This window comes from Gadus chalcogrammus, chromosome 15 (genome assembly GCF_026213295.1).
Source record: "Gadus chalcogrammus isolate NIFS_2021 chromosome 15, NIFS_Gcha_1.0, whole genome shotgun sequence".
Classification (NCBI taxonomy): domain Eukaryota; kingdom Metazoa; phylum Chordata; class Actinopteri; order Gadiformes; family Gadidae; genus Gadus; species Gadus chalcogrammus.
Window position 1 is genome coordinate 15,238,931 of NC_079426.1, and position 25,000 is coordinate 15,263,930.

Here is a 25,000-nt window from a genome sequence, read left to right on the forward strand (position 1 = left end):
TGTAGTGAGTTGTCTTTATGTTTCACTAACACAGCAGATTATTAGGTGTGCTTATTGCTGGAACATAATGTACTCTACACATGGCACTTATTGTACTTAAACCAAAAGCATCACATCCCATCTTCAATCACTCCAAATGACCTGGCCTCCTCCTGCTCTTTGTGGCTCCAAGGGGCCCTCTGCTGCCGTTGGGTTGGGTTGGGAGAACTATTGGAGAGCTTCTTCTCCAATGCCTACACCGGAGAAAAGAAGCTCTTTATATTTGTTATCTGACCCCTCGCTCCTAAACCAAATGAATGGCTAAATCATAAGAATCTGCGGTAAAGAGAGATATCTTGTTAGTAATTCCTATTTGTTTCAGAGCTTTTGGGAGAGAACTGGTGTTATGCCGCCCTCTGGTGGCAAGTTAATGAGATTGAATCAATCAATTGATAAGTCAATTGATAACGGAAAACGACTTATCCAATTCCCTAAAAACTAAAGTAACATTGTAACCTCTTTCAATTGGTTCTCTCGTCTCTCTTGCTCCAGCCTCGCTGCCTTCTGCGCCTGCATGACCTTTGCGTCAGTGCGCCATTTCTGAAGAAGCTCCTGGTCCCTATGGGAGTGGCAGGGGGAGGGAAGGTTGTTATCGACTCTTCAAAACATACCTCAGGGTTAATCTTTAACCGGGGGTGGTGCGGGCTGGGGACTAGTAGGCTTTAGATTTGATGGCCAAATAACTTTGAATATAAGTTATAATTTTCCCCAAACTAGACTGGTCCCAATCATGGTCAGCAAGGGGAAACATTGAATTGGGTTCCTGTTATTTTTAATTCCAAACCTTGATACAGGCTAATTATCTAGTTCGATTAAAGGTTCATTATATCCCTGGGGATCTAGGGCAGCTTTGATATTATGTTTTTTGTGACGACTGAACATTGTCCTTTTCGAAGGTTAGAAAAAATGACTTCCAAAAGGTCAAAAACGCGACTGAAAATCACAGCCAAGGACTAAATTGCTTCTTCTTCTTCAAAAAAAATACATTCCACAAGGACGAGTCAATTCTGCCACATGTTGGAGTACTGTCCAAAGCACAAAGAAAAAATCCTACAGCTCCAATCATATACAATCCTAATCACATAAAAATGGACACAACCTGCTTTTCCAAGATGAAAACGGATAACAGGGCACTCATCCTTGGTTCTTCTTGGACGCAAAGCTGTTTTATTTTTTTCATGTAGTTCAGCCTTCTAAATGGCAGGTGTGCAATCAATAGGTTATATTCTGTTTCTAAAAGCCTCCGACTGGAGGCTGCAGAATCTCACTTACTTTTTCTTCTGTTCAAGAAGCTCTTGCTTTTCCTTCAGTTCTTCCTCCGCTGCCGTTTTCCTTTTTCCCGACCTCCCAAACTGGCTGTCAAACTCACAGGGTTGTGAAAATGCAGCTTATTTCTTTCCGAAGTACAGTTTGAAAATAGCCAACATTTTAATTGTCCTCCAAAGCATTCTGCCGTAACAGTTTGACATGTTTGTATTTCAACTTGGCTGTGTCACGTTAAAATTGTACCGGGGGCGAAAATTGTACCGGCCTACGTCATCGGTTGTTTACATCCTGACAACCTGCCCGGCAACAGACGACGCGATGCAGAAAACATGTTTCCAAACGACGAAATAACATAATACAGATAGCGGATCGCTATCTGTATTATGATAGATAGCGATAACACTTGTTTTTACTTTATATTTGTATTGTATTTAATTGTTTAATCGAAACAGTAAAAAAAATTGCCCGCGAAACGGGCGATCGCGTCAAATGACAATGTTTTGCCCGCGAAACGGGCGATCGCGTCAAATGACGTAGGAGGGTTCTTGAAACATAATACAGATAACGGATCGCTAAAACACTTGTTTTTTACTTTATTTGTATTGTATTGAATTGTTTAATCGAATTTAGCTAGTAAACTGAGTGTTTTAAGCAGGTTTCATAGTCTAGAATGTTCAAGAACCTTCCTACGTGATTTGACGCGTCATTTGACGCGATCGCCCGCTTTGCGGGCAATTTTCTTTATTGTTTCGATTAAACAATTAAATACAATACAAATATAAAGTAAAAACAAGTGTTATCGTTATCTATCATAATTCAGATAGCGATCCGCTATCTGTATTATGTTATTTCGTCGTTTGGAAACATGTTTTCTGCATCGCGTCGTCTGTTGCAGGGCAGGTTGTCAGGTTGTCAGGATGTAAACAAACGATGACGTAGGCCGGTACAATTTTCGCCCCCGGTACAATTTTAACGTGACACCTGCTTTCCCAGCGAAATACTATTAAAAACGTTGTTTACTGTTATTTCTTCCCCCAAGGCCCAACACAGCACGCACTCCCCTATGGCGCATCTTTAAACTTTGATCAGTGAAGATCTCCAAACTAACGTACCCTTTAAGCTACAGTGCCGTCAGTATACCTCTTGACAACTGGCAGGCTTCCTTGCGACCGTGTGGTACTGGGGGAGCTGGAGCCAAGCTCAGCACTGTCCAGCAGGATCATCTTGTTCTTAAGCTCCTTGAACCTCTGAAGCTCCTGCTCTTCCTCCTCCTCTTCGTCTTCGCCACACGACTCCAAACTCGACCTCACCAGCGCTGACAGCCGGAGCTTCTCCACGGGGGGCCCGTCTGCGTAAATCAACCAATCAAATGGTGTTAAACAATGTTTCTAACTTCTATACTTTAAAAGTGGCTACTCTCACCCTCTCATGCAAACATCAGACAAATTTCGCAAATCTCTTGCGAACACCTGAGACATCGACATTCCAGCAGGAGCTGATGTTTTTACCAGCAACCCTACTGCTGCACCCTGGTAATCTGCTGCTGGTTTGACATTTACACACAGGGCTTTATAGTGGCTAAATCCATATTTTTCTATTTCTATAACTCAACAATGCTCCAAGACCCTGCTTACACTGATGAGAACACTTTGGAGGCTTGCCGAGGAGACCAGCGGCCACACGTCTTATTGGAAACTATCAGGATCAATATTCCAGCCCGCTGTTTGGTGCTTAACTGCATTCAACTATATTGTTGTGAGCGGATATTAAGAAAACAAAATTGTGAAGACAAAAATATATATATCCTTATCAGTGGCTTCAATTGATGTCATTATTTAAGGAAATGAACCAAGCAACAACAGGAAGGAAGCAACAACAATGACAATATGACATGGTGGCTGGTGGAAAATATGAATGTTTATACTACTGCAGATAGGCGTTGAAATGACTAACTGAAAGTGATGGTAAAAATTCACAGTTTCACACAACAACAATTTCCCAGATGGCTGAATTTGGATGTGGACTATTTTAATAAGCAGGCTAATACCCCATGACACTATGGACCTAAATACTTTCTGATAATGGAGATTTGACATTGTAATAAGCAGCTGAAGGCGGCAAATCCTTGATAAGCCCATTACTGAAAGAAGTCGGCGAGCTTCAAAGAAAATCAAATCATCTCGATGATCGGTAACAAAAAAACAGTATCCCATGAAATTGGATATATATCTGGCCCCGGAGACACAGAGACCTTTCGCTGTTAATAACCTTGTAGACAGAGGGATAAAGAACTGGATTGAGGCGCTTGTCTTTGCTCCTAGGGATGATTAGCTGTAGACAAAGCTTAATGATGGAAACACGGCCAAGCGAAGCCCAGAGCTTATCGATTTTTTTTTTTATGCGGCTAAAATTATTCCAGATCTGTAAAGCAGGGAGTTATGGATGGGGAGGTGAGGCGTGGAGGGGCAGGGAAAGGGGTTGGTGGGGTCAGCCGACTGCTGGGCGTCGTCTCCTAGGGAACAGAAGTCACACCACTCGAGTGGAAGCAGGGCAGAGAGCTATTTTTGTTTTTCTTTCTCCTTTTTTTTGAAAGAAAACGAGGCGCAGATGGCTGAGAGAAATGCAGGGGACCATTGGCATAATGATCTCCCTGTTGTCGGTTAGACGAATGTCCGGTGACAGTTCTCACCTGGATGAGACCTCTGGACACTGACCGGGCGCTCGGCCATGGCGCTCCTCAGGTACTGGAGGATACACTCCAGCCCCTGGTGCACAATGTCCTTAGGGGGGGAGCGGATGGGGCAATTTCTCAGGTTCAGGCCTTTGAGGGAAAGAACATTACCTAGGAAGAGGGAAGGATAAATCACATAGGGTCTTCTTTATATATAAAGTTACCACAATCTATAGCTTCATAGCTTAGAAGTCTTAATAGTTTTCTGTTCCTCCAAGACATCTTAATATCTTTGATCAGAGTTTAAAGAACTGTATCTTATTTTGAATAAGTGTTCCGCTGATTTTAACATGTTCAGTTGGACCATATTGTGAAATTAATTTAGCATCCATTTTAGACTGAATCCTTATCCTGTGTAAAGGTAAAGGCCTGACAAAATGTATTCATATTTTGCTGAGGGGTATTACAACAGTGTCATTGATCAAATTAATTGGGTGTTTAGCGTGAAGGAGCGGTCACACATTGGCTAGTTTCACAGGCAGAGGATACAACTCAGACTACAACAGACTACACACTGGCAGAAGGGACAGAGCTTGGCTCACCAAGCTCTGGGGGAAGCTCTGAGATAGGATTTCCCTCCAGCAGCAGTGTTTTCAGATACCTGAGGAAACAAAGGAGCAAATTCATGAGCAATTACAATCTACTATTATCAGTTAGGGGTTTGAAACTGCTGTACTCCCAGGGAGCAGATGCTGTTAAATGCTTGTATAAATGTATCTCTGCGCCACAGAAATCTTTGACAACATACAGGATCCTCATGAAAGGCACTTCAATCAATACCTGTGAGAGCCTATTCCAGCTGGAAGTGATCCAATTAGGTTATTTCTGAGGTCCAACCACACCAGGTGGGGTAAACGTACAAACATTGAATCTGGAAGATTGATTAACTTGTTGCCCTCAAGATATAACTCCTAAAAGAAATAGGCAAATGAGTTACAACTAATTCTCCAAAGTGGGTAAAATATTTTTGAAAGACAAAAAAGTAATTTGTATAAGGTATAGTTGAGGTATGGTGTGTGTGTTGATGGGTCTACAGTGAAATCCAAACCGACCTTTAGTGATCTATGTCTTAGAATAGTTTCAGGGATTTCGTTCAACTTCCTTCTGCTTAGAAACAATGTCTGGGATTCAACATGTGGTGAGTGCTCTGTGTTGGGCTCAGCATTGTCGGTTAGCACGGGTGGCTGAAGGGTGTCCAGTGTGTTCCCATAATCACGACTCAGCTGCAGGTCTGGAATGTGCTCTTGCACTGTGGAGTCCATTCTAGGAAACAGTTTAACCATTAAAACACTATCATTACTAAACTTTCTTTGAATTTATTTAAATGATGGCTTCATTCATCAATCAAATTATTTTACACAGAAGCACAAACGTGATATAATTTGGAATTTATAATTCTTCAACAACACTCATTGCATTGACCAGAACAGAATGATTGAACCGGATCGCAGCATAACTAGCATTACACCAGTACACACACACTATCTGCTAGCTGTCACTAAGACGCGAACAGTACACAGCTATCCTTACTTTTGATCAACCAGGATCAACCTTACTCACCGCTCTAAATTGATTACTACAGCAGATAAAGATATATACGTTATACAAGTGAATATAATATCGATTACGAAACGCTCTCGTCAGAGGGAAGTCGTTCCAACAAATTGGAAACCATAGTAACGACAGCAACAATAACTACGGCAGCTGTCAGCAGTCAGTCGCGGCGCAAATTGAAAATTACCGTATACAGTTACATTAGAAACAATGTAAATTAAAAGCTAATATATTGTCTTATGATCTCTGACAATATTGTATACAAATATATATTTAATCTACATATATTAACAATAATAATATTAAACAGGTAATTATATAAGAACAATAATGACTGTAAACTGGCTACTATAGTTATCAATATTTTATAATAATAATTGATTCCAAAATGAAAAAAATCAGCAATAATAAGCGATTTTGTCTTTACAGCCAGGGAGTTAAAGTGTTAACCCCTTTTCCATCAATGATCTGGCACCACCCACCCATCTTCTAATTAGATTCGCTGAATGTCTGAATCCACTGAGGTAACAGGCTACACTCAGGCTGAGCAGCACTACTTCCTCTAGTAGGCGGCTACACCTACAGTCTGAGGTAAGCGAGTCCGAGAGGCTGTTCCTGGATCTTGACAAGCACGACAACACAAGCTGCTACGTCGTCTCGACCACAGTCTTACTGGCCAACAACTGGCACACTCGCAAGGCTGGAGAACACAATTCACTGTGGCTGACTGGACACTGAAGACAGCAAAGCATAACGCCAAAACGAGCCATTCCCCGAGCAACATCAATATAATTCAGCGTTCACTTTGCAGTGCAGTCTATTCAAGTGTGTGTCTGTGTTTGAAAAATCAAGTCGGCAGGGATTAAATGCAAGACATAATGGGCACCAGGAGTGTGTTATGAATTGATCCGCGTGTCCGAGACAGAAGTGTAGTTTTCAAGGAGCGAGGAATGCAATCTGAGCTCGCGTCTCAATGTTTCACTGGGGCAAGTGGAAGAAGAGGATGGGCGCGAATAGCTCCTCAAAAAGACCCGTGTACGACGAGAAGGAGGATGGTAAGTATTTTAAAGTGTATTTTGGGGATATGACAATAACTGATCCACGATGCACCTTTTACTAGAGGGAACGGAGTTTTGAGGCGATACTTTGAACCGTATAAGTTATAGAAGTTGTATTTGAGCGAAGTGACTGAATACATCTGTCACTGTTGGATGTAGCTAGTGTCGTTTTATGGCCTGTATGTTTACCATTGGCTGTTTTTGGGAGAAGATTCCCTCCCTGGTCTCGTTGATTGTTGTGACTAGAGCAGGCTGGGGGTGTGACGCCCAACTTAACACTGATGGACCGCCTGTCCTCAGATGGAGAACCATTGCAGTCCTTATGTCGGATGTATGTCCACATATGTGTTCCAATGTTGCATGTTCGTATGCAGAAAAGTTTTATTTTGGCGTAAACTAAGGACACAAAGATGTGCATGTGTGTTTGTACACTACGCACTCAGTTGGATATGGAGCTCGCTATGTTACTCGCGTGCGTTCACGTCTTTGAAATAGAAGCAATTTAAGTCGTTGCAGTAATTGCATAATTAAGACGAGCTTAGCACCATGCGTGAAAGTAATGCTATTTGATAATAGATGTCATCAGTAAGCCTCTAGGGATGGGTGCTGAATAGTTATTCCCGAATAAAAATTAATCAAATATGGTTAGTTAGTTCAAAGGATACAAAGTATGGAACTGGACGCGTCGGAGTGCCGTGCATGCTCCATATTAATTTATATAAGGAGGCTATTGGCTTTCCCCATAACGCAAAGGGAATATGTGGCGTTATGCATAGCAACCGCTTCCTTTGAAATATGAATATTACATTTTTCCATGTATAATCCCATTATGAGATGTGATGGTTAAAAGATAACACTCACACGTATGAGACTCTTAAGGATTTTCGCCGACTAATCGTATTTAGTGAATAAGAATAACATTAAACCAATCATTTTAATAAGAAACCAAGCAACAAAAGCCCCTAACAAGGCTACAACTGTTAAGACGGGCTTCGCGGGATTCTCTGCCTTCACGATACGTAAACCAATTTAAATTGTATTACCTATTACCAAGATATGCATTCACGTTGATAACCTCCCTTAAGCACTTTTGCCCTGTTAGAGCAATAACACCATCAAGCCTTTATCTAGCCTTTCATATGGGCATCTATAGACTCTACTTGCCCATGTCACACTTGCTCATCATAGGTTCAAGGATGGGAGTGATAGTGTTTCCCCTCATGGCACATACACAAGTGTGTATCTGGCAGTGTCACTAAGTAGGTCACTGATGGTTTAGGCAATGGGAGTCAAACACATTGAGCAGTAAGCATCTGTGACCAACTTACTGACTTCACCGACCAAAACTTTATTGTGTGTGCGTTATAAATAAGTTCATCCAGCTCATTCTATACTATGGCTGTTGCTTCAGTTTACATGCTGAGGAGATGACTCTCAGGGATTAACGTCTTTGGTAGAAAAAAACATTTTCCTTGCTTCAATTAAATATTGCCTATTTTGTAGACCAGCTGGTTTGAGGAAGAGAAAGGCATATACAAATGTAACTGGTAATGCCTATATTATGATGATTTGTTAGCTTTTGTCCACTAATCATTGGCTGGCCTTTCGTCATTATCTTAAAGTAATTTTGCAATTCTCCCTGGCTTAATAAAAGGATATTGTCGAGTCCATACACATTAAACAGAGCCTTCTGCCCTGAGGGTGTCTTAAGCGTGAGTATGTTGGAGTACCAGTGGTGGCTCTCTACTTTCAAGCCAAAATTTCATCCTCTCAGATGAGGCTTAATGCCACAAAGTTGCATATTGTTGTGCAGAGCATTCTTAAGGTCCATCTCGGGCCAAAGGAGCCTATTTGTGCTAGGTCCTGACATACAGTTTTGGTATGGCCGCTTAGAAAGAGGCAATTCAGCGAGAAAAACAAAGAATGTTGTATTTTAATGAGAGAAAGAGGGGTGGAAAGTCTGCACTAGAAATGCACTTGATATTTTGTGTGGTGTGTGTATGCACACACGCGCGTGAATCTGCACCTATAGGCATGTATCACCAAATTGTGAGGGCTCCCTAAATGCATCTCTGCCTGTATATCAAAGTGTGCGTGTGTGTATGTAGCCGCCTGTCTCTGTCAGATATGAGTACGTAAGGCATTGAAGACACATTTGGTTGAGGGATAGAGACCGATAAAGAGGGAGATGGCTGATTACTCTCTATGAATACTGAGTCCTTCTCATTCTTTTCATCTTCGCAGTAGCCCTACATCTCTCTCTCTCTCTCTCTCTCTCTTTCTCTCTTTCTCTCTTTCTCTCTCTCGCTCTCGCTCTCGCTCTCTCTCTTTCTTTTATCTCTCTCTTTTCCGCTCTCTCTCTTCAACAAAGTGCCTGTAGCTACGTTGACGGTCGCTCTCTCTATCTTCAATGTAATGGGACCATTGTAATTGTCCCACTAGTCTGGAAATATGTGGAGTACACTGCCCTTGTTGTGCTCTGGCAACATTTAACCCTGGAGCAAGGCTTCCTTGCAATATTGTTGTAGATAAAACAAAATGACATTTTTCAACATTAACTAGATTAGTTGTGGTGTGTGTGTGTGTTTTGTAAACAGACACATAAATGTGCAGGCATGACATAGTAGTAGTGCGATGCTATGCAGTGCCGCGGCTGAAAATGTATGGGATAAACGCTTGAAAAATCCTTCAGGGTTCCGATAGAGCAGTAAATCAATGTTTTATAAAACGGTGACTGCGTTCATATCATTACATTCTCAAAATATGTCTCTCATTATTAGCATTTCTTTCATTTTGTTCACGCTTATAAACATTTTTCCACTTCCACTGATCTGGGGTGATTTTTATTGTTGCTGCTGTCATTATAGGATACAGATATGATCTGACATCAGCCAATCACTGGGATGTGCTTGATCACAAGGCATGAGCCTATGATAGTGTAGGCGCCTAAATATAAGCTAGCGCCATGATGTCGGGTGAGCTAGTTTAAATTTTTTTTATTGCAGACATAGACAGAGTAGAATAAGATTATGGTTGGAAAAAAAATGTGTTGGAGAATAAAGGCACAATCGACGAATGACCCTTAACATACATTGATTTAGATTTGTTTTTAATCAGTTAAAAATACACACCATAATGAACGTAAACCTTGCGACTTATTGAAATCTTGCTCTGCATTCAGTATTCACAATTATCACAAAGGCAGCGACTTGTTTCGCACAGAATAAAACTGTGTGGTATCTCCCTCCATGAGCATGCGCAGTGCCGGTTAAACACCGGATCAAAATTAGGATTTTGTTGGTACCATTGGAGAGATCTACCCATATATGGCAGCTTGTATATCCTTCCTTGGGTTAGACCAACAAAGTTACAGCTATGAGAGCAGCTTAACAATTGTTTTGAATGTAATATGCCATATATGTCCATCTATTAATCACCAATTTCAGGCAATTTCAGGAACGTGTCAACAGCTCAAGAGGGGGTCATTTTATCAGAAATCATTGCTGATCTACATCTCAACATAGACGATGACAACAATTAACCTAGGGTCTTACAAACAGGCCAAAACCTTTTACAAAGCATGTCTTATCGTTGCTGGTCTCAAGCGGCCTGGCTACGTCGCTCTATCTCCTGCTGAAAGTGCTTGTCTAAATCATCCCATTTGAGGCTAACGATAATACACATATATATATATAACGCTGATTTAATTTTATGAATGACAAAATTCATCCCTAGTCTTTTAATACGTTAACTGTTCACATAGTAGCCTGATGCTACATTTGTAATGGGTTTATTAGCTATGAAACAAGAATGGGGAAAAAGTGAATGCAGGCGATTGCTTCCACCCTATGGCAGTAAAGAATGTACCAGCTAATGGCACAATGGAAGTAGACGTTTTAAGATGTTGTCTTGCCTAATTACACCAGTTGCCTTTATTTAACGCTGTAACCTTAATGCTAAACGTTTTGGGGAGAGGTTTTGTCGGTTTTAAAAATCCAGATGACATTTATTTCGAGCAGTGCCAGAGTCAGGGTGATTGAGTTTTCAAGGAGACCACGTATCCTTAGGTGAGCTTGTAAGGGAGAGCTCAGGGTTCTAGCAGAGCCAGGGTGAAGGAGTCTTCAAAGAGATTGGCTCTGCAGGATACCAAGATGAAAACGGCAAGAAGATGGGTTGCTCTCAAAGTGTGCATGTGTAAGTGTGTGTGCCTGTGTCTTTTTTTGTGTGAATAATGCAATATTGTGTGAATATTATGTGAGCGTATACTCCCAGTTCTGCAAAGGAAAGGATTAGCGAATGCGAGGGAACACAATTGAGGTTGACCTGTGCTTTCACACATGCACCGATATAATGCCAGCCCCTATGGAGTTCACACTACCAGCTCCCTGGGGTAAACTCTGCGTTACGTCCAGCCTCCTACACGCTCTCCCCAGGCGTCACCCCTCGGCTAATGTATACGCAGCATCTCAAATATGTGTGAACACGTCTGACGCGGCCTCATCTCCTGTTGTGTGTTGCATGTGTGAAAGGGCAACTCATCTCCGGACCTGATTCTCCAGAGTTCATCCAGAGTTTATGTGTGAAAGGCCTACTGATGTATCTGGCATAAACTGATAGCAACATTTCTCTCTCCTATCATGTGATTGCCTCTTCAAGCCCCCTGTTTTCCTAGATAAAGAACAGTATAGAGTATTGTCAGCAAAATGTCATCCATACAGTTCTGTCATCAAGAATACCCTGGGTCAGGTTTGACATAATCTTTAATAATAAAGCAGCACCACAGCATCTTCAGTCTCACTGCCTAAAAGCATCCGGCTTAAAGAAAACATAGATATCTTTGAGAATCATAATATGGTTTGGGGTCTTTCGCAATACATTACATTTGGTTAAACTTTAAGCCCGGTGCTCAAATGCAGGTGCTAGCAAATTCCCAGGGGAAGTAATGTGCGAGAATGTAAGTACACACTGTACTTACATTGGCAAACGAAATGAGGAGCAGATTAAGATGGTGAGGGAGGATATAGATTTGGATCCTGGGAACCGATAATGCTATTATATGTTGCGATCTAAAGGATAAAATGCGCGCACACACACACGCACACGCACACACACACACAATGAGTTTGTGTGAAAGCGTAGGTGTAATGCTTAATTTTGTTTTGAGTTATTTGTGTTTACTTTCACTGTTTAAGATGAGAGAAACTTTAGAATACAATATTTCATTAAATATAATTTCTAGGCTTTGCGCAGTGACTCAAATTGCAAAAACATTTAGGCTCCTCTGATTAAACTCCTAGATCTCGGGGATTTCAATGGGTTTCTGGCTGTCATTAGCATTTTAAACCCGTTGCGGAGATTGGTTTGTGTTCTGACATACCTCACCCAAAGGCAAATCATTAATTGTTATAAAATACCAAGAATAAGATTGAGAATGAGCAGTATTTAGGGGTGGGAAAAATGATTGATTCTTCGATGCATCGCGATTCTCTCTAGAACGATTCCGTCCCGATGCATATAAATTAATAATCTGAATTTAATTTTTAATTTGTTCGCCTGCTGCAACATTCTGTTCGGCAGAGAGGGATAATTTTTGTAATTTTAAAATTATTTAATTTATCTTCAGTGTGTATTGGCCAATCTGATTTGTCTTGACACGATTGTAATTCAGCCTACGCATAGCATGCACGCAAACTCACAGCCAGACACAAGAACTCCTTCTAATTCAAGAGCAGCTTTTTCTTTAATGCCATAGAAAACAAAGATTAGAAAGAAAACTGAAACCAATTTTTTACATAATTCCATATTGTGTTGTAATGCAAGCATGCATTGATTATTGCATTGTTCATAGAAAGACATATTTGTGACAAAAGCTTTTTCTCTAATAAAATATTAGATAAGTTCATTCATCTGTCTTTAATGATCATCACAAAAGTAAGAAGTGATTAGCAAACTCTGAGTAGCAAACTCGGATGTATATATATATTTTTGAAAATCACGCATGGAAATGTATATAAATATTTTTGTTGCATCGAGATGCATTGATAATCGTTTTAGAATCAAATCTTTGACCTCATAATCGGAATCGAATCGTGAGGTGCCAAGAGATTCCTACCCCTAATATACGTGAGGTTTATGGGATGAGGGGAATGACATTTTGTATAATCATAATCATAATAATCATCATCATTGATTTTTGGCAGGTAGTGTTTTAAGCAACTTGTATTTAAGTGCCGGCAGCTGACATGAAACGCCAAAACAATCTGCAAATATATGCATTACTTAATGACATTTATTTTGTCATATCCTTGAAAGGAGTCGGACACTATAGCTGACATTTATACCCATAAGGATATTATTGCTCATCAAATACAGCAACAATATAATCAACCATGATGATATAATCAAACCCTTTCAATGGTGTGACGGTTGCATTTTTCCTGAGCTTGGGTTACCACCATTTCGATCATATTGTCCGCTGGTATGAACCATCATTGGCTGGTTCTAAGAACCACATAATGTTGTGCTATGATATGAAAATGTATCAGCATTTGTTTGGGTCCCGTTGGAAATTGCATTTGGCCTGAGGACTATCTGTAACAGTGAAAGAATGGGGCCAGAGAAAGGTGACTTCCAGCATCGCCGTGGCGGGAAGGAACAGTGAGGATAGGATGTTGACAGGTCAGCACGAGACGAGAGAGAGGACAGGACGAGAGAGGACAGGACAAGTGGCCGGTTTTAGCCATACTCCTTGGTGTCGGAGCACACACCCACACACACACACACACACACACACACACACACACACACACACACACACACACACACACACACACACACACACACACCACACACACACACACACACACACACACACACGAACACACACACACCACTGTAACATCTGTGGATCTTTGCAGCATACGTCTCACCGGAGGGTTTGTCACGCCTGCCTTGCCATCAAACGTGCATATAAAATACACACACACACACACACACACACACACACACACACACACACACACACACACACACACACACACACACACACACACACACACACACACACACTTTTGATGAATCTTGAAATATTCCTTGCTGAATGAATGCTGAAATGTGACACCATCAAGGCTGACAGTAACTCCGCCCCTCCAGCTGCCCAGTAGACCCCCTAGGGAGTGTGTATGCAACGATCCTCCCTTGCTATATGGATCTCAATGCCATTAAAATACGGGTGTAAAGAGATGGATATGTTAAACTCAATCACATAGTGAGTGTGGAGAGACTGAGAAAAGTGAGTACTTGTGTAGGTTCTGCTAGAAAACGATAGCATGGCTTGGGTTGGGGCTGAATGCAATATAGGACCTGACTAAGTCACTTGTCCTATTTACCTGTGTGAGGGCAAACAGAAGTAAGGTGTATCTGGGCCAGAACACTGTGTGTTCTGCTTTAGCCCCAAAACACAGCAGCTGAGGGGGAAGGAACTAGGCCATGGTAGCCATTTTATACACATACAGTACAGTGTCTGTTGCACGTTCTCAAACAGCTATGTCAAAGTACTTTTCACCTCCAGCTCATTTTGCGACACTAATTAATCATATCACTTTTTTTTATTCGTTACTGAGGTGATAACTGCATTATTTCCGAGCCCGTATGATATCCTCACTGTGGAATCAGGACATACTCGGTATTATCTTGTTGGGCTGCCAAAACCTTTTTGTTTGTATTTTTGCCATCATGCTATGAATTTTCGTCAGGTATCGTAAGTACTGGATTCTAATTAGAAGCAACATTTGCATAACCTCCTGTATTAGAGGCTTTGCCTTGGAGTCAGGTGATTGCAGCAGTTGTTGATTGTCGAGGTAACCATCCCTTATAGATAGAATAGTGGTATGAGTGTTGTGGTGAGGATGTTAGACAGTGTCAGCAGCCAACAGCATCCTTGAGCAAAAGGCTTTTAATGGTGTGTATCGATATAACTAGGATACTGAAATATGTAAAAATGTGTTTTTCTAATCCTTTGGTCTGCTTGAGTCTGATTTCAGAGTGTATTTCCTAAAGGCCTCAACATATAATATTTATCATATCATAATGTTGAAATAACAACAGGCTTCTACTGCTCTATTTTCATGTGGTGTTGAGAGTGAAGACATATAATTCAACAGTAGTCTTCTCACCTCTACCTCTTTGCTTTTGCCTTGAACTGAACCGAACATTTCATGGGCTATTTATAATCCAACTATTCATTGTTTTCTCCTTCGTCTTGAAGTCTCCATCTTGACAGCTATTCCCTCCAAACACCTCTCCGAAAGTCAGAGATGATCCCCTTATGTAACCTGGCCTACACACTCACACACACACTCGCGCGCGAGCAGACACACACAAACATACACACACACACACACACACACACACACACACACACACACACACACACACACACACACACACACACACACACACACACTGTTGAGAAGGTCAATATGGCATTTTAACCCTTTACGCATGGTCAATTTCTTCAGTAGGCCTTGTCACGGTCTGGTGGGTTATGAGTCTAAGGGGAGTTGAGGATGATGAATGTTCTCTCTGAAGCTGATGACCTGGTGGCAAATCTCATTTTGTTGACGCTTGCTGCTGTGCCCCGTTCTTGTGGATGCTGATAAAAAAAGGGTATCCATTATACATTGTAATTGTCGGTTAATAAATGTATGGGTCAGGCGGAGTTGCAGCTGCAGTCAAGCCAGTCGAGTCCCGTTAGGTCAGGGAACGTTTATCAGATATTAGGACGGTCTGATGTTCAAAATATAGGACAAAACAAAGTAAATAAATTATGTCCCAATGTCCGTCGCAGGAAGCTGTGAATTGCACAGGAATTTCAGTCAGCCCATCAAGTTCCGGGGATTTGGTCATGGCAACCTCAGAAGCTTCCAAGCAGCTCAATTTGTGGCAGTGCTGTGCCTGATGTATGTGGCAATACCAAGGGTGCAACAGAGAATTACCTTCTCTGAAGTGTATGAAGTATGCTTCAGCTACCCAGTAGACCGAGGTAGAAGTATACCGACACAGCCTGCTGCGGTGTGTGTGCGTGTGCGTGTGCGTTTGCGTGCGTGCGTGTGTGTGTGTGTGTGTGTGCGCACGTGAGAGTGAGTGGAGATCCAATTTCATGTCTCCCTCTTCAAACCGACAGCATGGCACCTTGTTTGTGAGGATTCACTGTGCATCCGCAAAACATCTCTATACCCGACTTAACATTACAACTGGAGTGCAATCCTTTAAAGAAATAAAATCTGTCTGTTTGTCTATAGAGACGTACTGTTGTCCTGCACAATAAATCTTTACATGTATTTGCCTCTGTTGAGGCATTTTTAAGGATCACAATTATAGTTAATGTTCCATTAGCCCCAGTTATTAGACGTAAATAAATTGTTCATCATTCTGTTCAATAAACATTTTGAGCAAAACATTGAATACTTAATATTTGCTGCTCGTAACTTCAAAAATGCCTTTCTCGGATTTAAGTAATGAATGTTACCTCTGGTAGGTCATATTGAGAATTTCTAACGTTTTTCTTGAATGTGAAGCAGGGAGCCCAGAGTATATATTATTTTTGTCAGATGGAGGGAGAAGAGGACGGCATAAAGTTCATGGGAGATGAATAATGATTTCCTTGGTTTTTAGGCATCGACCTTGGCTGCAAATTGTAATTGCAGTAAATTTAGATTTGTGTTGCTTGTGAATAATTAGGGATGCAGCAGTATTGGCATCGGTACAATTGTGTTCTCATGAACTCCTGATGGCAAAAACTCTCGGATACAACCACACCGGATACCACTTTACGACAACATGACTTTAACCTCTCAGCAGTGGAGCAGGTTGAGTGGATGGGGAGCATATCATCGGCGGACAGATGCACACGCATACCTTGGCAATCGCATTATTTTCATATACAATCTCGACACATCAAGTCAATTTAGCAATCGCTAGCGAAGAATGAGGATGCTGCAGAGAGGTATGGACTGGCCATCTGTGACAGTGCTTCACAGCGATCACTGTTCATCTGTCCTCGTGTTTGTTTCCACTTATGAGTGGAGGTCCTCGCCATTGCAGTCACCCCCAGCCAGTGATGGCAATCAACTCTGTAGTGCTCTCATTTATTCATCCCAGGCTGTGTTGGAGAGCCCACACGTTTAGCTGCACTAGCACTCCAGAATGCTAATAGGAAAACCATTCTGATGGCCACTCAGTGATGATAGTGATTAAGGTAAACACCAGTCCTTCAAACGTGGTCATCAGTGGGCCGGGGAGAAGTGTCCCCGTATGGCTGTTCAGAATGTGGAGAGCTCTGTGACGGCCATTGTTAAGGTTGATTCACCAGATGTGTAATAAAAAACAGCTGCTGTCAAATTCAGTGCTTGCATGGCAAATTCATTTTCAGGTGCACAATTTTGAAGTGCAAGCAATATATCCATGGTAATGAATGGTGTTTTACTGGGGGAAAATATCACCATTCACTTTTGACCCATGTCCATAATGGTGCATGGTAAATTAATCAAACTAAAAGATTTCTCGTTAACAAAACAATCCCGTAAGCAAGGCCTTCCCATATCTTCCATCGTGATAGCGATAAAGCTTGGTCTGTTTCACAAGTAAACAGGCGTCTTTTTTTATCAAATTTTCCCAGACCCATATTTCTTGAATATCAATCTTAAACTGGGCCCCTCCATGCCTTTGATGGCTTCTCCTCAATGGTTACATGTGCCAGGAGTACCTCTTTTCCCTGAACCCTTAAAAGAAGATTGAGGCCCAAAAGCATGAAGTATTCAGTGGTCCTATGGGACAAACAGCTTGCTGTGAAGCAAAGTGTTTCTTAGAGCTTTTTGGGGGGGTTTATGTATATATTTCAGTTCCACCGTAATATGCAGTGCCACGCATGCTTCATTGATAATAGAGTCTAGGTGCTGCCTCAAACCTTTTGAGAAAGGCGCCCTTGAGTCATCATCAGATAAAGGTTTCCCTATTGCTGCCCTATAGATCTGTTGTAAACCAAGGCATACAGCACCTTATATTGAGATAAATGGGCTGTGCTTGGAAATGCTTGTTTGTCAGCGAAATATGAACCTCTGCTTGGGCAGGGGGCCATGGTTCAACACCTGAGTAGAGGCCGGTGGATTGGAAGGAATGCAGAGGAATATTTCCCAAACGTAGAGCAGCAGACGATCGATGCTAGGAGTTTTTTTGATCTGTGTCCAGTGTGCTGTTCTGTACAGGGAGCAATAGGTGGGAGATATGATTTATTATTGCCATGGTCTGCTCGGAAGAAGATAGTACTGGCTTTGCAGAAGGAAAAAATGCTTATACTGTTAATAGAGTTAAAATCTTAAAGTGCTGCAATTACTGTCCTCCCTCGTTAACCTTATTTGTATAACTATTCAGTGGGAGCCATTTATCTTGGGTCAATGACTAGCTTATTCATGTCATGCTCTATTTAGAGTAGTATTTGTTGATTGAACCCATCTCACTCCATTTTATATTATTGTCTGTATGTGAATACAGGTCCCTCAAGGTTTCTGCCATCACAAAGACTATGAGTGTACCCTGGTGTAACCACAATACAGCACAGCTCTGTGATATTTACTTGCTGAGTGTGAGTCAATGGGCTCTTGGTTGGCTAACATCGCAGGTATTAAGTTGCTCCTCTCTAAGGGTATAACACTCTGTCTACTATTACGATCCTATATGAGGCTATTCCAACACACGCTCGATGCATCCCAGCCCAGACAGCGGTGGGACGGTGTTATCGTCTCAGGGGATCATTCCTACTCTAAGGGGAAGTGCGCAGATTCAAATTGCTGCATAGTGTAGTAGCCTGTGGAATCACAGCATGAGCTGAAAATGATATCCTGACATGATTTGTTTCGTTTGTTTCATTTAACAAGGTAGAGCACAGGTAGCCTGGGAAGGGGACGATCATTTTCTCTTTGCTCTGTTAGATTGTCTGGCCCCGTCCAGCAGACTTCGCCAAGGTTCGGCCAATCATAACCATTTCATAGTTTGGGTCGGATTTGATTCAATTACTGTACAGAGGAGTGCATAGAAGCATTTTTCCGGGAAAAAACAAGATGGCGGCAGTGGATGTGTAATGGTCTGTTGAATTCGCTATTCCCAGTCTTTATATGCCACGTATTACACATATGTTGTTTGTGGATTTAAATGATAATTTTTCATGCAAAGAGAACTACAATTTATTGTGAGGAAGTTGGATAATGTTTGGTTTTGTGTGAGGCCGCTTTGTTAACTACAGCTCTTCGCTGCTCTCAACGAGAATGATATATGTCACCAGTGCCACTGTCACGTTAAAATTGTACCGGGGTCGAAAATTGTACCGGCCTACGTCATCAGTTGTTTACATCTTGACAACCTGCCGACAACATTCGGGTCATGTTTCCAAAAGACGAAATAACATAATACAGATAACGGATCGCTAGATAACACTTGTTTTTACTTTATATTTGTATTGTATTTAATTGTTTAATCGAGGCGATCGCGTCAAATGACGTAGGAATGTACAAGAACCTTCCTACGTCATTTGACGCGATCGCCCGTTTCCCGGCAACAAACGATCGCGTCGTCTGTTGCTATTCGATTAAACAATTAAATACAATACAAATATAAAGTAAAACAAGTTTTATCTAGCGATCCGTTATCTGTATTATGTTACTTCGTCTTTTGGAAACATGAGCCGAAAGTTTTTTGCAACCTGCCCGGCAACAGACGATCGCGTCGTCTGTTGCCAGGCAGGTTGTCAAGATGTAAACAACTGATGACGTAGGCCGATACAATTTTCGCCCCCGGTACAATTTTAATGTGACACCACCACTCTGGTACAGACATGGTGATTTCTCCAAGGGGAGGATAACGGCATCGAAAGAGGTGATAACCATTTTAAGTCGGATGTGGAGAGTTTCAGTTATGACGATGGGGAGATTGTCGGTCTTGTCACATACAAGACTTGTAGTCTTTCTCATTGTGTTTTTTCTCTACCGCCTTTTACTGAACAACGTGAAAAATAATCATTCGTATTCACAAACAACATATGTGTAATCCGGGGCATATAAAGACTGGGACCTGAAAATATTTTGTTCTCTGCATTGAAACATATTTTACGATCTCATAGGTCCCATGGGGACCAACGGAAGGGGCGGGACTTACGAGCTCTATTGGTCGAGCAATATCAGGCTATCACACACCTGTACAGTTTGCCACAATTCCTCATGTCATACTCTCGCCGTGCTTATGCTGCTCATGGTTAGTTTCTCTTCTTGGTTACCGCTACTTGTACTGATTCCACTTCTGCTGCAAATCACCAGAACACACCTATATTTATTATTATGCATTATTGTAATGAAGTTAACTTTATTTTTCGACTAAGCAGACCCATTAATGCTTAGTGACACTAAGCAGAACTAGGCTATATGACTAATTCACTTGTTCAGCCATGTTAGCTGTTTGCAAGAGTGGACAACATGGGTTATTTTACTATAACATTCTACATCATATTATTTAACCCTAGAGCAAGTGTTTTCATGTCTCTTCATTACTGATTTGTAATGGCTAGTGTATTAGGGTCCAGTGGGTGACTAATCTGTTCTGACTATTACCAATTAGAGAACCTAATATACACCAACACAGAATACCATGCAGTCACCATCACCAAGCCTTTGTACGCAGTGAATCCCCCGAGGTAGGATCTAATCTGTGAGCTTGAGCATGTTCCAGCATTCATGCTTTTGATACACACACACACACACACACACACACACACACACACACACACACACACACACACCACACACACCACACACACACACACACACACACACACACACACACACACACACACACACACACACCATCATTCCTTTCCCTCACACCTCTTCCACTATTCTTTGTGCCTGGAGCGAACACTGTGATTATGATTAATAAAGAAGGCCTCATTAAAATTACATCACTTTAGGATTCATAATTCATGTCAAAATATGACTGAAGATGGTTAGTGCCACAGAATAAATTAGACTTTTCTTCTATTTTCAAGTCACACGGTATCTCGCCCCTGGTTCATGTCGTAAACTATCCTAAATCCATTCTCTGGTGAAATTATGATTACTCCATGGCTTTTTTACTTTGCCGATTCCTGCTCTGTGACAGGCACATTTTAATGACAGATCTTTAAACTGCAATTTCTGTCTATCATTTCCTTTAACCATTTTATGTCAGCATGCTCATTCATTCCTATTCAGAGTTATTATTGCTATATCGCAATAATAACACTCTTACTGCAACTTTGAAGTCCATCCAGGCGTAGCTTTGTATTATATATCATTCAATATTCAGGCCTTTGTTGGTTTGTTCATGCATGACCCATACCTGTTGTTCATCTTGCAGTGAAAGTTTTCGTTGTATTCCCTTCAACAGAGGGTTTCTCTGTTAAAGGGAATACAAAGAAGAGTAGAAGTGCATTGTGTACTGTTAATATGTACAACTTGAATGTGTAGATACTTACCTATGTGTGGTACATTCAGTTGATTGTCTTTTACACCTATTAAGAAGAATGAATCGCAGCACATTTTATTAATGACGTCAATTTCCTTGCCTTTATATATTGTAGTTCAACATTGTGCACATCCGGCAATATTTCCACTATCTAGCTGGAGCTGAGACTGTGAGACCTCATTAAATCACAACCACTCACTCTAAAGGCCACTCACTCCCACTCCTTGTTCCCCCGCCCACCTCGTCTAAGCCTTTAAGTTGGCAACTTAAAAAAAACTTCGGACAGGACAAAGACAGGTCGTTTCTGTCTATTTTCGTTGCCCTTTTTATATCAGTTGCCCCACTACATTGCTGCCTGCCATGCAGGGTGTATACATTTTTTTTTTTTTGAATGAGCTAAGCACTTGAATTCCCCCTTATCATTATACTCCTTCTCTCTATACCATCTCTTTTAAAATAACAGGAACCAAGTCATTAAATCTAACCAAACAAAGAGGGAAACTTTCCTCTACTACTAATACTACAAAGACTACTACTAGGTTATTGTCAACCAAATAATAGGAAAGGTCCACCCTTAATACTTCTCTTTTAGTCTGCACACGCCCAAGCGCGAGGATTCAACTAATAAACTTTGGAAGAGGCAGCACCAACAACAGAAGTCATGCCATTATAAAGTAAACAAATGTCCACCTCTGCTTGACTCGCATGAAACCCACTCGAGGATCATTGTGCCAGATGTCACGGTGATCCGAGCTGCTGTGTAGTGAGAAGGGAACGTGGGACGGGATCACGAGACACGAGCATCCAAAATGATTAAAAGAGCCATTTTGATTGAAGACGCTATCGGCCCCATCACTGGGGTGCCTTTACAGCGCCGGGCTCTGTGACTCATGCTGAGGAGGGGAGCCTGTCTAAATTCAGCACTCAATTAGAGGGTTATACCGTGCACACACACACATGCACACACACATCCGCACATAAACACACACATCCGCACACACACACATACACACACACACGGCTTCATGCCAATAGCCACTCATCCCACATGAGTCAGTCACACGTTAAAGGGACACCCTTGCAAGATATCTAGTCAGCTGCTACCCGACCGCCCAGTGTATCAGCAGCTTCCAGCCCCCAAGAGGGCTTGGAGGAATGTCACCGAACTCTCAGCCACGCACCCTCATCCTCAGCATTTGCTGTCAAAGCACTTTTAGCATTCCTCGCTTTCCCTCTTTTTTCATACGGGAGACAAAGCTGTTGAGCTCAACACGACTGAGAACCCGGAGACTGTACCGGAGCTGACTGACATAATTTCACTTATTTCCCGACGCGTCTTCTTGTTTTTCTCCAGTTGCCCCGACCCGTTCCTCCGGGTTTTACTGAGAACAGCCACGTACCACTTAACCTTGGGTTCATCCAGATTGACTCTGAGGTGGCCCCTCCGTGGGTATCCTTTACTTCTTTCAGACTAAAGGTAACCCTGACAACAAGAAGTCTAACAAAGGAACGGAGGAAGGCCAAAGAATCTGTCATTGATGAAGATAAATAGACCGCGCGGAGGACCCCAACCTTTTCGCTAGCTGGGCTGTTGAATGATAGCACATTCTGTCTGTAGACCAGGGAATAAAAAACATCACAATATGTGACGTAGAACTCCACTATTGTACATACATTCATATAATCAATGAAGAGAGTGTTGGAAGTCTACACAACCAAAGATGAGGGTGAAATTGATATTCTCAAGACATGGTTGTACAGAGCGGGGGGAAAAGCGTTGCTGCTTTTGATCATTAAATTCAAAATATACACTAAGAAAAATATTGATTGTAAGCTGGCTTCATTTAGTTATATAGTACTGAAAAGTTAATGAAACCAAAGTATAGTAAAGCATAAAAATAAATAGTCTTTCGCTTTCTTTTGGTTAAGTAAATCTGTACTCTGGATGTACTGAGATACTGCCTTTGTCAGATGGTAATAAATATTATCTACATATGAATCACCTGCAAATGTGCCAGCAAAATATTTGTCACACTGACATTCCAAAGAAACAATTCACAGATGGATCGAACAGTCCGTTCTCCTCTGAATCTGAGTGTTGCTGCCGAAGCCAGACACAGACCTCTTGGTAGGTGTGTTGTGGTCTACCAACATCTACGCCCAATGGCACCTTGCACAGGGGGGAGCGCAAGCTAGCTAGACGCGTTGGCTAGCTGCAGCTATAAGCATGGAGAGCCTTTTTGAAGGTTGCAGTAGTTCGAGCAACATGAAACAAGTTGGATTTCCACCTCTCCGTACCACCACCACTCACACCCGGCGCACATAAAAAGGGCCCTTCGTTTTTTGTGATGAGTCCTCTTTTCCGGTGAATCATATTTCAAAGAAACCTCTCTGTGGACGGGATAAATCAATAATAGGACTGAGATCTAATTTGACCTGTTTGTACCAAACACAACTCGCCATCCAGGGTTTCCTTTTCCTTTTCCTTCCTGCTCATACAGGGATACATGACAAAAAAACAATGTTGTGTACGTTAGGCACCAAAGCATGATCGATTTAACCTTTTATCACACCAAGAAAATGAGAAAAGTAGCCTACATACATATTTGATTGTGTAGGACAAAATTGACAGTATTATGAAACCCAGACGTGTACTGGCCACACTTTGCTGACAGAAATCTTGCGCATTCATTAGTGGGGAAAATGGGTCATGCTATCTGTTGTTGCTGTTATGTTATATTGTTATATCATATATCTTGAAATGCACCAGATATATATACTAAAAGCATTCGACACTTGCGTAAATCAGCACCTTGCAAACACAAATTACTACGCAGACACTTCAGAACCATGCAGGCACACATCAACACAGTTGATGTGTGCCTGCACGGTCAACCCAAAACCCAGCTCAGCTGGACAAAATCTTATGGGAAACTGAATAGTTTACTCCTCTATGGGAAGCTAAAGACTACAAATTGTTCATTGAGTTTGTTTGTGTCAGCTTTCGCTCTGTGATGCACACAGGTGTGCATTCACAATAGTCAATGTGTGCTGCTAATCACCAGAGCAAAAAGTCATGTCTGGCTCTGTTCTGAATGGTTGTACGAGAGCAGTGAAGCAGCCGTCCGTAGCGGAGCCATGAAAGACACATGGGCGGGATGAGTCATCGCCTCCTGGCCCTAACGAGCGGCTGTGTAGTGCACATCTAAGGCAAATTGACAAATGCTTGTTTCCAACGAGCGGGGTGCTCGGTCCATTCGATTAAAGTGCTTTCGCCCGGCATGGCAGAGAACTAGTAGAAACTGGAACAAGTCAAAGCCTCATTGATTGACCTTTAATTGTATTGGGAGACATTATCTAACCTTTTTTCTGTGTTTCCTGCTGTTGGCGGTGAGTGTATTTAGCATGGACAGTTTTTGGAGTGTGTAATAATGTGACGTCATGTGATAAGAAAACGCTCATCCAAACGTTTTTTCCACATACTGCTGTTCTGTTACAGCCTCTGATTTGAGACCATATGTCCCGGGCTGGAGATAAGATGAATATAACCCTGTCGCTAACCTTGTATGCCATCCAAAGTTTTCAGGCAAAAGCTGTGCGGTAGATAGGTAGGTAGGTAGGTAGGTAGGTAGGTAGGTAGGTAGGTAGGTAGGTAGGTAACTAGGTAGGTAGGTAGGTAGGTAGGTAACTAGGTAGGTAGGTAGGTAGGTAGGTAGGTAGGTAGGTAGGTAGGTAGGTAGGTAGGTAGGGGGGATTTAGCATCTCTGAAAGATCACTGAGCAGAGAAAAATTGTGCAAGATCTGC

The 25,000-nt window shown here is 41.8% G+C and overlaps 3 protein-coding genes across 3 annotated transcripts in view; 1 reads left to right on the plus strand and 2 right to left on the minus strand.

Moving 5' to 3' along the window:
• pwwp2b (PWWP domain containing 2B) overlaps window positions 1–82 on the minus strand; it is a 4,741-nt gene extending 4,659 nt beyond the window's left edge. Inside the window, exon 1 of the mRNA XM_056609980.1 lies at window positions 79–82. Within this exon, the coding sequence (XP_056465955.1) occupies window positions 79–82 (4 nt within the window). The remainder of the gene's footprint in view (window positions 1–78) is intronic.
• Window positions 83–110: 28 nt separating this feature from the next.
• Window positions 111–5,691, minus strand: LOC130405024 (leucine-rich repeat-containing protein 27-like). Its single transcript, XM_056609981.1, has 9 exons — window positions 5,567–5,691; window positions 5,089–5,299; window positions 4,817–4,947; window positions 4,579–4,637; window positions 3,995–4,147; window positions 2,446–2,653; window positions 1,312–1,395; window positions 496–598; window positions 111–233 (listed from the first exon to the last, which is right to left on the minus strand). Exons 2-9 carry the CDS (start codon window positions 5,296–5,298, stop codon window positions 111–113), a joined length of 1,071 nt encoding a protein of 356 aa, XP_056465956.1. The 5' UTR covers window position 5,299; window positions 5,567–5,691.
• A 397-nt stretch (window positions 5,692–6,088) lies between these two features.
• Window positions 6,089–25,000, plus strand: part of LOC130405057 (serine/threonine-protein kinase 32C-like) — a 62,488-nt gene continuing 43,576 nt past the window's right edge. Inside the window, exon 1 of the mRNA XM_056610016.1 lies at window positions 6,089–6,645. Within this exon, the coding sequence (XP_056465991.1) occupies window positions 6,564–6,645 (82 nt within the window). The 5' untranslated portion in view covers window positions 6,089–6,563. The remainder of the gene's footprint in view (window positions 6,646–25,000) is intronic.

Coding starts and splice junctions, on each gene's coding strand:
- LOC130405024 (XM_056609981.1), bottom strand. CDS start 5,298: ATGGACTCCACAGTGCAAGAGCACATTCCAGACCTGCAGCTGAGTCGT. Junction 4,638..4,816: donor GCTGGAATAGGCTCTCACAG/GTATTGATTGAA, acceptor TTGTTTCCTCAG/GTATCTGAAAACACTGCTGC. Junction 4,148..4,578: donor AGAGCTTCCCCCAGAGCTTG/GTGAGCCAAGCT, acceptor CCCTCTTCCTAG/GTAATGTTCTTTCCCTCAAA.